We start from the raw sequence: 14,807 nt of genomic DNA on the forward strand, positions 1-14,807 counted from the left end.
CTGGACTCTTCCTTAGAGCTTCTAATTCAAGGATTGGGGCCTCAAAATCTCCATTTCTAAAAAGTTCCAGGTAATGCTAATGCTCTGAAAACAAGCTATTAAAGTAACTCTTGTACTTACACATTAGGACATGTACAAAATATTAATAATGCATTCCCTTGATAGGAAAAATAAAAAACAAGACCCAAATATCCTTTAACGGTAGGATGTGCATACTGGCATAATCGTACACTGAGATATTACACAGCTATGAAAACAAAGGAGATCATGAAAAGGCAAACAGGGCTTCCAAGATACTAGCGATGTTCTAGTTTTTAAGCTAGGTACACATTTTCACAAGTATTTTAATTACTCCTTAAGCTGTTAAAAAAGAAAACTGTACATATATATTTTACATTGTTCCTTTGTTCATATATTTCATCACAAAGTCATTTAAGTTGTGCTTCTATCACCTACTGGCCAGTTTTCTACAGCCTGGCCCAACACAGAACACAGCATCTCAGGACTTGAGTGAAAAGGGAAGTCACTGGATCTCATCTCTCTGCTGACCCTAACGGCATACATCACCCCCACCACACACACACCAATTGCTTTNCCCACATTCACCTGTGGTGGATAAAAATTGGGAGGGACACCTTGGGAATGAAGGATGCCAGCCCCAGGCCAGACTGCACAGCCCCAGCTTCCAGCACCAGAAAAGTAAATCCCCATGACTTCTGGCTGTAAAAAACAGTGAGGGTTGGGAAAAAACTGCTGGCTTCTTGGGAGAGTCTGTTCAAAGGGCCTGCACAGACTTAGAACATATGCAAATCAACCCACTCTGGAATTTACCACCATGATAACAGCTGAAGGACACCAGTCACATATGGGGAGGGGGTAAAGTGATTAGAAAAGGGGCAAGTGCAGGGAAAACCTCCAGAAGCCAGGCAGCAGCAAAGTCCCCTCCCCAAGCCTTCCCCTGACACACAGCCACAAAGCTGAGAAGCAGGTTGCCCCACCCTGGCAAATAACCATGGCTCCCCCCATAAAACTTAATAGGTGTGCTAAGACAGAGAGTCAAAACAGCTCTACCTAATACACAGAAACAGACACAGGGAGGCTGCCAAATTGAGGAGACAAAGAAATATGGCCTAAATGGAATGCAGAGAGCCAACCTGTCAGATGCAGTTCCAAGTACAGGTGATCAGCATGCTCGCAGAACTCACTGAGTACAGTAAAAACATAAAAGGAGGAAATGAAGGCTACACTAAGTGAAATACAGAAAAATCCATAGGGAACCAACACTGAAGGGAAGGAAGCCAGGATTCAAATCAATCATTTGAAACATAAGGAAGAAATACACATTCAACCAGAACAGAAAGAACAAACAAGAATTAAAAAAAAACAGGGATAGTATAAGAAGACTCTGGGACAACTCCTAAAGTGCCAACATCCAAATCATAGGGATGCCAGAAGGATAAGAAGAAAGAGCAAGAAATGTGAAAACTATACCTGCCCTTCCATTCTAAATGATAGCTTTGCTGCATAGAGTAACCTTGGATGTAGGTCCTTGCCTTTGGTGACTTGGAATACTACTTTCCAGCCCCTTCTCGTCTGCAAGGTTTCTTTTGGGAAATCAGCTGATAGTCTTATGGGAACTCCTTTGTACGTAACTCTCTCCTTTCCTCTTGCTGCTTTTAAGACCCTCTCTTTATCTTTAATCTTGGGTAACTTAATGATGATGTGCCTTAGCGTGTTCCTCTTTGAATCTAACTTCTTTGGGACTCTCTGATAAAGTCAAGCTAAAGGAGTTCATCATCACCAAATCATTATTATATAAAATGTTAAAGAGACTTATCTGAGAAAAAGCTCAAAAATATGAACAGTAAAATGACAACAATCTCACAACTATCAACAAATGAACCTAAAAAAAAGAAAAACAATGAAAATAAAAACTAAGCAAATAACTAAAGCAGGAATAGAATCACAGAAATGGATATTACATGGAGGGTTTTCATTGGAGAGGGGAAAGAGAGGAATGGGGGAAAAGGCACAGGAAAGAAGCATAATTGGCAGGCATAAAATATACAGGGAGAGGTCTAAAATGGTATAGGAAACAGAGAACTCAACAAACTTATACGTACAATCCATGGACATGAACTAAGGTGGGGGGAATGCTGAATATACATGAATATACATGATGTTAAACATATACCTCATTAAGATGGCCTTTGGACCAAGAGAATGGGCTCAATTCCATCCTAGATTCATCCCTTTGCCCTTTTTTAGATAGGTACATGCTTATTTTAACATCATGCTGGAGCCCTGAGGCTTCCCATTCACCACCAGCAGGAGGGGTGTCTCCACACGAACACTGGCAAAGGAATAGTCCTAGAAAAGAAAAACATACAGAGGTTCATCATATCATAGCCCCTAAGATGGAAGAAACTCCCACATGGGGGTGCACCACCTGTGGCTCTCTCCTCCTCTCCCCACAACCAGTACTACCCCTTACCTCCATCTCACATTCAACAAAGCTGACCTAAGAAAGGAGATAATGACTTTCCCGAAGTTTTCAATCTTCGGACGGAAAATCTGGGGCAGGCAGGGTGCCAGGAATGTCACTACAGGAATAAGGCAATTCTCTGCTTCAAAAAAGACAAGTTCCTGGCACTGTCTGGCAAAAGGGTGCCGCCAGCTCTCACAGAACCTGCCCTTCCCACAGTGTTGACAATTATAACTGGATCCACGTAGCAGCCAGCCAGGTGGAAATTCTGCAGAACTTTTAGTCCAAGTGTTTGTAAGGACCTAAATTAACCTGCAGCTATAAAGTAAACTTACTTCTCCCTTTATACTGTAGGAAGAAACAAAATGTGTGGTTTAGACATTCTCCTCATAACAAAAAACATCAGCTCCCTTCATCAGTCCAAATGTACTTTAAGTTATAAAAGATGGTTTTAAAAGATCTTCATCCAAAAAATATTGTCCCACTAGGAGTGTGAAAGAGGCTCATTTAAGTCACATCAAAGAGGTCCTTTGAAGAGTTCTTATAAATCAGTCTTTTAAAATGTCCTAACAGTAATATAGGCAAGTGATAAAAAATGGCAATTTATAAAAGGAATATAAATAGTCCATAAGCATATGATAAAATGTTCAGCCTTACCAGTAATCAAGAAACCAAAGCCAAACAACAGTGATGCTATATTTTTCACATAAAATCAGCAAATAATCTTTCAAAGGTTTCTACACTAAGAAACACAGTTCCCTGTATTTCTACAGGGAAATAATTACTCACATCCACTTTTGGTAATAACCGGTACAACCTTCCACAAATTTATTTAGCAATATGTATCGCAAACATCTCAGAATTCTGCAAACGCTTTAGAGCTAGGGTTCTGTCTCAGAAATCATTAAGGATGTAATCATGGATATAGGCAGATATAAAAATATCTATTATGGTGCTTTTATAAAAGTAAAAAAAATTAGGAATAATCTAGGTCAAGGGTCAGCAAATTTGTTCTGTAAAGGGCTAAATAATAAATATCTTAGGCTCTGTAGGTCATATGATCTGTCACAGAACCACTCGACTCTGACACTGCACTGCAAAAGTAGCCACAGACAACAGTAAACAAATGAGTGTGACCTTGTTTCAAAACAATTTATTATGACACTGACATTTCAATTTCCTGTAACTTTCATGTATCACAAATTACTCTTTTTCTGATTTAAATGTATAGAAGTCATTCTTAACTTACAGGCTATGCAAAAACAGACAGTTAGCCAGATACAGTCAACGGGCTATCCTTTGTCCACCCCTGACCTAAACAGTAAACAAGTGGTTAAACATCTACTCTCAGAATTTTTAGGAGGATTAACTGAGCCAGTGCAGGAAATAAAACTTAGTGTCTAGCAGTAAGTGTTCAATAAATTTGAACTATCATCATAATCTTCATCACCAACTCTAGTGCAAATTCAGAAAAACATTGTAAAATCCTTAAAAATACAGGAAATGTTTACAAGTGTCTGCATATACTACTCTCTTCATCATTTAAGTTATACATACAAATGTGTGTGTATGTATATATGAAAAGAAAAAAGACTGGGGTTATACATATCAAACTGTTACCAGTAATAACATCTCAGTAACAATATTTTACTCCATTTTTTAAGATTTATTTTATTGAGATAATTCACTTATAACATTGTGTAAGTGTAAGGTGTATAACATGTTGATTCATATACTATAATATGAATTCCACCTGGTTTTACCTAACATCTCTATCACATCAAATAATTATCCTTTCTATTTGTGGTGGGAACAATTAAGATCTAGTCTCTTGGCAACTTGAAGTTTATAATACCATTTGGTCTATAATCAATCACTGTGCTGTGCATTAGATCTCTGGGATGGACTTACTTACCTACTACTTGCAAGTCTGCACCTTTAAGCAACACCCCCCAGTTCCTCTACCCTATAGCAACCCCCATTCAATTCTGTTTTCTACAAAGTTCAGCTTCTTTAGATTTCACATAGAAGTGATATCATGTGGTATTTCTTTGCCTATTCAGTCCACTTTTTTAAACCTTCTCTTTACCAGTAGTTCCCTATTTAGCAAAAATTACATATATATAAGTGTTTATATATATGATATTATACACAGACACCTAAATGCATTTCTTTACATATTTTTAAAAAGTGGGTCCAATAAACTCGGACCTACTTCCGGAACCTGTAAGTTGAGAGAGAATCCTAGCCACCACTCACTTTCCTCTGTGCTGAATCCGGTGAAGCCGGAGGCTGGGCTCAGGGATGGCCACAGAGTCTCCAATGAGCACGCCCCAGCTCTGCACCATATTGTACACCATCACTGCATAGCAAGGTCCATCTGAATCTACCAGGCCAAATGTACTGCCAGGTTAAAATACATTAAGGGGGGGGGGCAGGGAAGGAAAATGGGCAAGAAAGAACAAAAACGGTGGTTTTAAAATACCAGTAAAATAAATAAGTGCTTTCTTAGTAACTCATTTTGAAAACCTATGACAGGTACCATCACCTACCGTGGACATCTGAGTCCTCGTTTGTTTACGACATGGGCACAGTGAGAACACTCAACAATTACTAACAATGAACTAGCTCAAAATGCTACAGCTGAGACATTATTCCTGGTCTGTCAATTTCACTATCACAACCTTCATCAAACTCTCTAACCATAACTGCCAATTTAGTTTAATTCCACACACTTTTGCTGAACTTTATATGACAAGCATTGTGCTTAGCAGTGAGACACCAATCCAGCTATGAATGAGCTGACAGTCTAGCTGGAGTCAGACAACTAACCCAACACTTTATACAGTACAACTGTGACAGGTGCTAGAATAACTTTCCTATTATGACAAATTCAGTAAAGCAAAGGTTGGGCATGGGAGAAATATCAAGATCAAAAAGCAGGAAAGCTTTCCTTGAAGAGACTAAATCTTAAAGGAATGAAAAATGGCTGGGTCAAAACAGGAAAACTAATCCTCAATGTGGGAACAAGAACAGGGACTGACTGCAAAGGAGAGAGAACTTTCTGGAAATGAGTGAAGGACTAAGGAATGATGGCATTGATAAAACCCTGATTTTTCAAGAATTAAAAATTTTCTAAGTGATTATGCTTAACTCATTTCCTCTGCTAGATTATAAGCACCCTTTACTTGAGTCCTTTACACTCCTCTCTCTCTCTCTTTCTTACTCCCTACAACACATAGAGCTGATGCTCAATAACTATTTGTTGAAATGGGGGAAAATGGGTAGTAACAGAATCTACAGAGATTGTCAGACATCACCTGCTCATGAGACAATCACAAAGGGAAGCAAAACTCACTAATCTATGACCACTAATTATGTCTTCAACTGTCAGGGAAAGGTCAGGAAGGGAGAGCAGTAGTTCAAAAAGGTCAGAAATTTGGCAAGAGAAACTCACAAGGGGACTTTCTCCTCTGTGGTAAGGCTGAACACCACCTTCCCCAGGACCACTGCACCACTGTTCACACCAGGCTGCAGTGCACTCAGAGGCTTGAGCTCCAGGGTCACCTTCTGCCCAGAGGCTGACTGGTAGCACCCATCACCACAAGGACCTAGATGGGCTGGGCGCAAGTTTCCCAGCATGCTCTGCAATTTTTTGGGCTTTACCTTTCCCTGCAAAGGAAGGCGATATAATTAAGAAGCTAGGAACTAGTCACTCCCCTTGAGAGTTTAGTCCTTCCCTCCCACCTACCCACTTCTTAGGGTCGCTACTGCCAAAGCCTATTCTATTCTCATTTGATTGATGTACAGCAGCATAAAAAAGCAGGATTCAGCCTTTAGACATCTTTACCTTGCTCTCAAGGAGGCTGGTTAATCTATTCAGGAATTCCAGGAGTTGTTGCTCTCGTTGTCGGGGCTCTGGCCAGGCAGGGTCCAGTGCTGCTGCCCGAGAGAAGCCCTCCAGGGCCTCCCCATAATTCTCTTCATATTTATGTAACTGCACAACAAGTCACCAAAAACCTCCCAATTACAAGTATATTTAACACAAACTATGCCAGGGGAGGGAAGGGGGAGAGTAATGACACAATGAATTAGGACAGTTGTGTTCCTGTCCTACAATGAACATCCTGAAGAGATCCTAAACACCTCAACACCATGGCCATAGTGATCACAAGCACCCAAATGGAGTCATTTCAAAGAACCTAAGTTCCAAACTCTAAAATGGTTAAGTCGCATATAGCGGCTCATTCTACTTTTATACTTACAATGAGAATTTCAGAAAGTCTTCTAAACCGTCCCACCCTAGCCCCTACGTACACCCCCTCACCCTCAACCCCTACTCCTCTCCCTCTAATGGTTCCACCAAATACTGAAGTTAAACTGAGCTAGTTCTTTGTACAAGCAATCTTACAGTTCTCTTGCAGTCTATACCCCTCCTTGCCCCTAGGAACACTCAGCTATCCTCACAAGCTAAGACCTAGATGTATTAGACTTGCAGACAACCCCCGCCCCCGCCCCGTCCCCACAGGCCTTACCATTGCCCTGTTCAGATGAAGATCGGGATTGCTGGAAGCGGTCCTGTCAACCTTCTCCTACAGGGGCACAAAAAGATCGCCAGTGCATCCTGTCTCAGCCTTAAGGATGGCCATGCCCAGAGTGTCCTAAATCTCCTCTCCCTGAAAACACTCGAGCTTCTTCCTTGTCAAAACATTACTTACGCCCACACTGATGTACAGCAGTTGTTTGTGTGGTATATTACACAGTCCCTGAAAACTCAAGGATGCTAAGGGTTTTATATGTGCGTGAAACTATAACATATGATTATACTTATCCATTCAATAGTACAAAGAGACAAGAAATATGTAAAAGCATTCTTATTTTAAAAATATTTTAATAGGGAGATGATGGTGTATACATTAGGAAAGACTAAAAAAGAAATGATGTTCATGGATGGAACTGGTAAGCATTATGCTGAGCGAAATAAGCCAGGCGGGGAAAGACAAATACCATATGATATCACCGTTAACAGGAATCTAAACAACAAAACAAACAAGCAAGCAAAATATGACCAATGACACTCAAATACAGAACAGGCTGACAGGGTCCAGAGGGGAGAGGGGAGAGAATCACAGGGGAAAAGGGGAAGGAGTCACATGAACAAGTATAAAGGACACATGGACAATAACTAAGGGTGGGGGGCAGAGATGGGAGGGAGGTGGGGAGCACTGGGCAGGGGCCGGGCAGGGCTGGGAATTAGAATTAAATTTAAAAATTATTTTAAAATAAAAATAAAAATAAAATAAAATTTACTCTTTGAATTAACTTCAGTTTGATCAGTTTTTGCTTATGTAATTTGAAGTTCTGCTGTTAGGTACATCCTATATCTGGAATTGCTATATCTTTCTGGAGAAATTACCTATTCTGAATCATGTAATGTCCTTATTTATTTCTTATAATGTTCCTTATTCTGAAATGTACTTTTATACTAACACAGCTATCACAATTTTCTTTTAATTAACGTTTGTATGATTAATCTTCCTCTAGTATCTTAGTCTAATTTCTGATATGACTGGATTGAAATCTATCATTTTGCGAACTGCATTCTATTTTTCTATTTAATTAATTTTCCCATCTTTTTCTACTTTTGGGGGTTACTTTTATGAGTCCATTTTAATTATATTATTGCTTTATTATTTGTACTTTTTTAATTTTTTAAATGGTTGTCCTAGGTTTACAACATATATTTAATCAGAGTCTAAATGTTTTTCTCTTTGTAGTCTCAGATTTTTCAACATAGAATGTCTATTACTTACTTAATAAAAAAATAATAAAAGTTAAAATAAATATGTTTTAGAAACTCAAAAAAAACCTCACAAATTCATAGTACTGCATTGTATGGGATTTATTTAAAACGGCTCTTATTAATGAATAGATATTATCTTCCCTTATTTTATTATTGTAAATAATGCTAATATCAATATTCTTATCACCACACATGTATTTGTTGAAATGCACCCACACTCATTTGTTGTCTTTGAACATTTTTACAGTATATGCAATAATTAATTTTGTTTAAACTTTATGTGGCCAAGTCATCAATTATTTCTTTAATGGCATCTGGGCTTTGTTTTATGCTTTAGAAGGACCTTCGCTCCAATATTATAGAATAAAAATGACTCATCAAAAAATAATATTATTATACTATTTGATGTGCTGTGTAACTCCCCAGACTGTTGGAAACTGCTCTGCCGGGTTTCAGGAGTTGTAGCTGCCCCCCATGAATAAGGCTGAGTGAGTGACCTCCGGATTGTGAGCCACTAAGGAGACAAAGCTTATCTCCCTGGCAGGAGCGCTGCTTCTGCTTCACCCATCTCTGCCCCTAATGCTTGGTTGGTTAGTCAGTGATGGGTAAGACCCCTCAGAGGAGGGGCAACCTAAGCCAGACACAGTCACTTGGGAGGCTCTCAAGGAAGGACTCTGGGGGCTGCAGCAAAGAGGTGTGATGGACCCTCAGCCCTTGGCTCTTCTGACATAGCCTGAGTCCCCATTTCCTCTGGGAGAAGCACTTCCTGGCTCTCATTTACTTAAGCCTGAAAACCTATGACTGGTAAGGGGATGGTGCAGGCCTTTTCGGGCTAGAGCAGGTTCCAGGGTGATCAGGCATAAGAAAGAATTCCTAAAGTCCTTTGAAGCCTGCTTTGCAAAGAGTTCTTTCATTCTTATGATAAGGGCCCGAGCAGGAAATTCCTGTGTCTCCCAAAGTTTTTGCAGCCCCATTACCTGACAGACACTGACTCAGACTAAGCCCTCAGGTTTCTTTGAAATTTTATCTACTTTTTTTATCATTGCTGCCTGACATTGATTGATGAGCTTTACCTGTATTCCTGTGTATTACAACCCAATAAAAGCCGTTGAAGAAGAGGTTTTTGGTCTTTCTTTTGTGAGAGATTGAACACCTCTCCTCCCCAAGGAGATCATGTCTTGGTAGTTTCACTTTCATCCGTGGCAGACAAGGGGATTTGTGGGCAAAGTTACCCCCACAACAGAGTACTGGAAGTTTTACCCAGAATAATCAGTCAAGGAAAAGAAGTAAAAGGCAACAAACTAGAAAAGAAGGTAAATTGTCTTGGCAGATGATATGACCTGTCCAAAAAAACTCTACAATTGATTATATAGATGAAATTGTAAAGATCCTACCAAAAAACTGTTAGAAGTACCAACAAATTCAGTAAAATTGCAGGATATAAAATCATCATACAGCTGATTTATATACACTAACTATGAAATATATGAAAGAGAAATAAAGAAAATAGTCCCATTCACAATAGCATCAAAAACAATAAAATACTTTAGAATAAATTAAACCAAGGAGGTGAAACTATAGGATTTTAATGAAAGAAACTGAAAAAGATGGTAATAAATGAAAAGTTAGTCCATATTTGTGGATTGGAAGAACGAATATTGTAAAAAATGTCCATACTACTCAAAGCCATCAAAAGATTCACTGCAATTCCTATTGAAATTCCAATGGTATTTTTCACAGAAATAGAAATGACTTAAAATTTGTGCAAAATCACAAAGACCTCAAATAGCCAAAGCAATCCTGAGAAAGAAGAACAAAGCTGGAAGCATCAGATTTCCTGATTTCAAACATTACTACAAACCATAGTCATCAAAACAGTATGGTACTGCCATAAAAATAGACACATAGACAAATGGAACAGAATTCAAGGCCCAGAAATAAACCCTCACATATATAGTCAACTAATATTTGACAAGGGAGACAATGGGAAAATGGCATAGAGTGTCACTGAACATCAGGTTCACTTATGACCTGGCCCTGTAACCACGAGTGAAGATTTTCTCATTCATCCTCCCTAGGAAAACCTATGAGTCATATTTAAAGAACTGGCTTAAGAGGACCTTAGGGAGCAACCCAATTTTTTTAGAATTATAGCAAAAGACCAATGATAAAAAATTTCTTCTCACATTTGCACTAGTTTCAAATTCCTTGTCTCTTTGAAAATGAAATCAGGGTGGAAACCAACAATTTGACTAGATTAGTTTAATTAAATGACTGCTTCCCTCTTATATTTTATATTACATGAATTAACATCACTCCCCATTATATCATATCACACAAGGGAGTTTCTACCTAGTACCAACAACCTGGTCATTACACTGAAAAACTCCAGGAAAATTTCACGGATTTAATTTGAAAGAGACCAACAGAATATAGTTTCCTGTTTCTCTGTGTTATAGCATTTCATTTAAGCTGAAGAGGAAATGTTCACAAACATGTCTCAGTTTCAGAATTAGAGTTCTGGGCAAAACTTCCACCCATTGTACTGATCCTCACAGAAGGCGAGTCCTCAATGGAACACAATCTTTACAATAGAAAGCCTCCAAAACCTCACCCAGTATTTCCCCTAGATTTTGTTTTCCTAATTCTGGCCACCCCTAGGAACTGGATGAACTCCAGAGATTGGAAAGAGGGTGCACTCCAGGGAACACTTGAAGAAGCCACTGAGACCACTTGAGGAGAGACATGGATTTTGGGAGTAATCCCTAAGGAAAAACAGAGATAAAATACAGCTTCTCTCGTTAAATGTCTCAACAAATTACTAGAAAATAAGCAATGAGAGCCTTAGAAATTAACAAAGTCCAATGAGCCACACAGAGTGCCCTCACCTGGAGATTTCCTCAACAGAGCCAATGAGAAGGAGATGCCTTTATGTTCAACATCATGGTGCCCATTGCTCTCTCCAAGCTGAGCCAGGATATCCATCATGTATGAAAGACAAAAAAGGACTAATTGTCCACATTACAGCCACTGCTGTGATATACTGCAGAGTGCCTTTTACTTTAGAAATCTGATTAGTCATTGTTCCTCAGTAGTAGGAGAATGTAAATGTTGCATTTTTCAACACTTAATATTCATTGGGTGAAAAGTCAAACACCCTCAGTGAAGCCTATCTGTAAAGTGAACAGTTAAAGTAGATCATCTGCACCATTTCCCGCCACCCCCAAAGTCTATGACTTTGACTATTAGGGACCATCTTTCTGAAATCTCACTTTCCAAGAGTAACCAGGTAATAAACTCTTCTCTCAGACTATCTGGGAAGACAGTATACCAGTGAGGAACATTTGGAAGAAGACTATTTAATCAAGCTATCATTCTTGAGGTGGGTAGACTGATTGGTTGGTTGGTTGGTTGGTTGGTTGGTTGGTTGGTTTCTTGTATTGGAAAGAAGTGTATGAAAGAGCTGGTCCCTCAGATTGTAGCTCATATGGTAATTTATGAAAACCAAAATCATGAGAAACAGTATGTTTATGAAATAAAATGGTGGATATTCCATCCTAATAACCTAACCATTCTCAGCAAGTAATTTTGGAGGCTTTGGAGTGTGGAGTTATGCAAAAGCTGATGGAGTCATCATATTCTATCAATGGTTAAAATGAAAATTGGTCACCCTGGCTTTTCCATTAAGCTCCTCATCCTTTGATCATCTCATTACTTATCTACACGTTCACCAAAGGCTACAGGAAAAATAGTGTTGCTGCTGGCAAATCTTAGAGGGTATGGTGGTAGAAAAGATAAAATGAGATATGAAGTTGCCAGGGTATAATGCAGAGTGCCCCAAACTGTTATTCACATTAAGTAGACATGGTCCATTTTCAGAAAGCAGGACAGGAACCACAAATCTTATGAATCTGCCTCTTGGTTTATATCTATGAGCCTGGACTTAGTTCATGACCCACAGCAGGGAAACTGATTTATTTATGCTTCATAAATAACCATCTGGGAATCATTTCTTGAGCACCTTATTAAGTGAAGTTGGTAAAGAGAAATGTCTTTTGAATTCAGTATTCACTGGAGAACTGTACTTGAGAATTTGGATGCTCAAACCTACCTTTCTTATGCCCCTTTAGAAATATCAATAGGGGACTAGTAATACTGGTTTCAAGTATTGAAGTTCAAATACTGTTTTCTTCTCTGTTCTTTGTCTTTCAAATTTCTTTGGCTTCCATTTCTGACAAAGTCATGACTGGTGACCTCCAATAAACAAGGCAAGAAATGTGAATTTAACAAGAGAACTCAACATCAAAACTATCATTTTTAAGACTCTTACTTGATGCTTTTTTTAACTTTAATAATTGTAAGATTACTGGGGGTTTTTTGGGGGGGGGTGTTTAATAAAGTGAGAGAAACATCAGTATGTGGTTGCCTCTCACAAACCCCGTGTAGACATGACTACTTTGCTTGCAACACAAGCATGTGCCCGGATTGGGAATCGAACTGGCAACACTTGGATTTGCAGGTTGGTGTTCAATCCACAGAGCCACATCAGCAAGGGCAGATTACTGTTCTTTCAACATAGAGATTTATACATTTTTGTTCAATTCTAAAATAAAAATTTAAAAAATGTTTTCAGTCTTCACCCCAGGATATTTTTTTTATTGCTTTTAGAGACAGAGGAAGGGAGAGAGAGAAACACTGATCATTTGCCTTCCACGTATGCCCAGACTGGGGATCAAACCCACAACCTAGGTATGTACCCCTACCAGAAATTGAACTCACAACTTTTGGTAACAGGACAATGCTCCAACCAACTGAGGCATACCATCCAAGGCATTAAATATAAATTCTTAAATACTACTGAAAAGTACCCACTTGTCCAAATATTTTAAAATGTACTCTCCCCTTTCAGAGAACAAAATTAATTTTCTATGGTAAAACCTCATTTGATCTCAGATCCCTTTGTTTTTATCATCTAAAAACATTCACTAAAAGGACTAAATCTTTGTGCTGAAAACACTATTTGCTTTATTTTATCTAAGTAGAATCCAAACATGAAAATTAAACAGTTCACGTTGCATAGTATGTGTAAAAAACATGAAGGTAAACACTTGCAAATAGTTAGAGATATTCAAAAATAGTATGCTCACTTATCCTTTAGAGCCAATATATTTCATATACTAGGTCTTTTGTATATTTTTTAGGTGTCACTCAATTGGTCAGAGTGATATTTGAAAAGAAAATCTTTAAAGCAAAATTGAAGAACAGCTTTGAGTTTTGAGTGTAGTGACATTTGTAACAATTAATTCAGTTGATTAGACTATTCAGAAAAGCCAGTTTCCTGGAGTAAGTTTCATATCCATATGCAATTCAAATTATTGTGTTTGGTTGCCAAGGTTTTAACCCAATATCACAACATCTGTTCTCAAAATATATGTCTTTCTTTAAAACCATGTAAGCTGAATAAGAAAAAGGGGATGAGTTTGTACATGAAGACCCTTAGTCAGCTTCACAAAACAAACTAAAGTCAGAAAAGTTCTTCTTAAGGACCAAAGAAAAACAGAAATACATTTGTGTGGTTGTATCAATGATGTGGAAAATTCTTGTAGCATTTGGATTCTAACAAAATAATTCTGAGATTTAGAACCACAGTCAGTCCAAAATAAGGTAAGATTTATTCCCACCTGCTCTCAAAATATCTCATATGTTTTCCTGCAGAATTTAAGTTCCCTTCTCAATAAAGTCCTTGAGATATGTAGGAAGCAAAGCAACTTGGGTTTACACTCATGCCTTTCTCCTTTATAGATTTAAGACCCATGAACAGATCAGCAACATACGTTGTGACTGAGTTTGTTCTCCTCGGATTCCCTGGTTGCTGGGAGATACAGATTTTTCTCTTCTCGTTCTTTTTGGCAATTTATATCTTGACCTTGCTGGGGAATGGAGCCATTATCTGTGCAGTGAGATGGGACCCACGACTACACACCCCCATGTACTTCCTGCTGGGAAACTTTGCCTTCCTTGAGATCTGGTATGTTTCCTCCACCGTTCCTAACATGCTAACCAACATTCTCTCCAAAACCAAGGCCATCTCATTTTCTGGTTGCTTCCTCCAGTTCTATTTCTTCTTTTCCCTCGGCACAGCAGAATGTCTGTTCCTGGCAATAATGGCTTATGATCGGTACCTGGCCATCTGCCACCCACTGCACTACCCCACCATCATGACTGGGAAGTTCTGTGGAATGCTGGTGTCCCTATGCTGGCTCATTGGGTTCCTTACCTACCCAATCCCCATTTTCTTCATCTCCCAACTCCCCTTCTGTGCATCCAATGTCATCGATCACTTCCTGTGTGACATGGACCCACTGATGGCTCTGTCCTGTGCTCCAGCCCCCATTATTCAATTTGTTCTCTGTATTCAGAGCTCCCTTGTCCTTTTCCTCACTATGTCGTATATTCTCCGATCCTACACTCTGTTGCTCAGAGCTGTTTTTCAGGTCCCTTCTGCAGCTGGCCGGAAAA

The 14,807-nt window shown here is 38.9% G+C and overlaps 2 protein-coding genes across 2 annotated transcripts; one reads left to right on the top strand and one right to left on the bottom strand.

Moving 5' to 3' along the window:
• Window positions 1–2,280: 2,280 nt before the first annotated feature.
• LOC118982626 (tetratricopeptide repeat protein 5-like) lies at window positions 2,281–7,277 on the bottom strand. The gene is made up of 6 exons (XM_037039761.1): window positions 7,021–7,277; window positions 6,336–6,482; window positions 5,943–6,157; window positions 4,745–4,888; window positions 2,821–2,833; window positions 2,281–2,370 (listed from the first exon to the last, which is right to left on the bottom strand). The coding sequence occupies exons 1-6, from the start codon at window positions 7,021–7,023 to the stop codon at window positions 2,281–2,283; spliced, it is 612 nt and encodes a 203-aa protein (XP_036895656.1). The 5' UTR covers window positions 7,024–7,277.
• Window positions 7,278–14,071: 6,794 nt separating this feature from the next.
• On the top strand, window positions 14,072–14,806 carry LOC118982665 (olfactory receptor 11H4-like; the record flags this gene model as incomplete). The annotated part of the gene is made up of 1 exon (XM_037039814.1): window positions 14,072–14,806. A coding segment is annotated over exon 1 (735 nt), but the record flags the coding sequence as incomplete, so codon positions are not given.
• Between the last annotated feature and the right edge of the window lies 1 nt (window position 14,807).

Source organism: Sturnira hondurensis, unplaced genomic scaffold (genome assembly GCF_014824575.4).
Source record: "Sturnira hondurensis isolate 20B ecotype Veracruz unplaced genomic scaffold, ASM1482457v3 Scaffold0025484, whole genome shotgun sequence".
Taxonomy (NCBI): Eukaryota; Metazoa; Chordata; class Mammalia; order Chiroptera; family Phyllostomidae; genus Sturnira; species Sturnira hondurensis.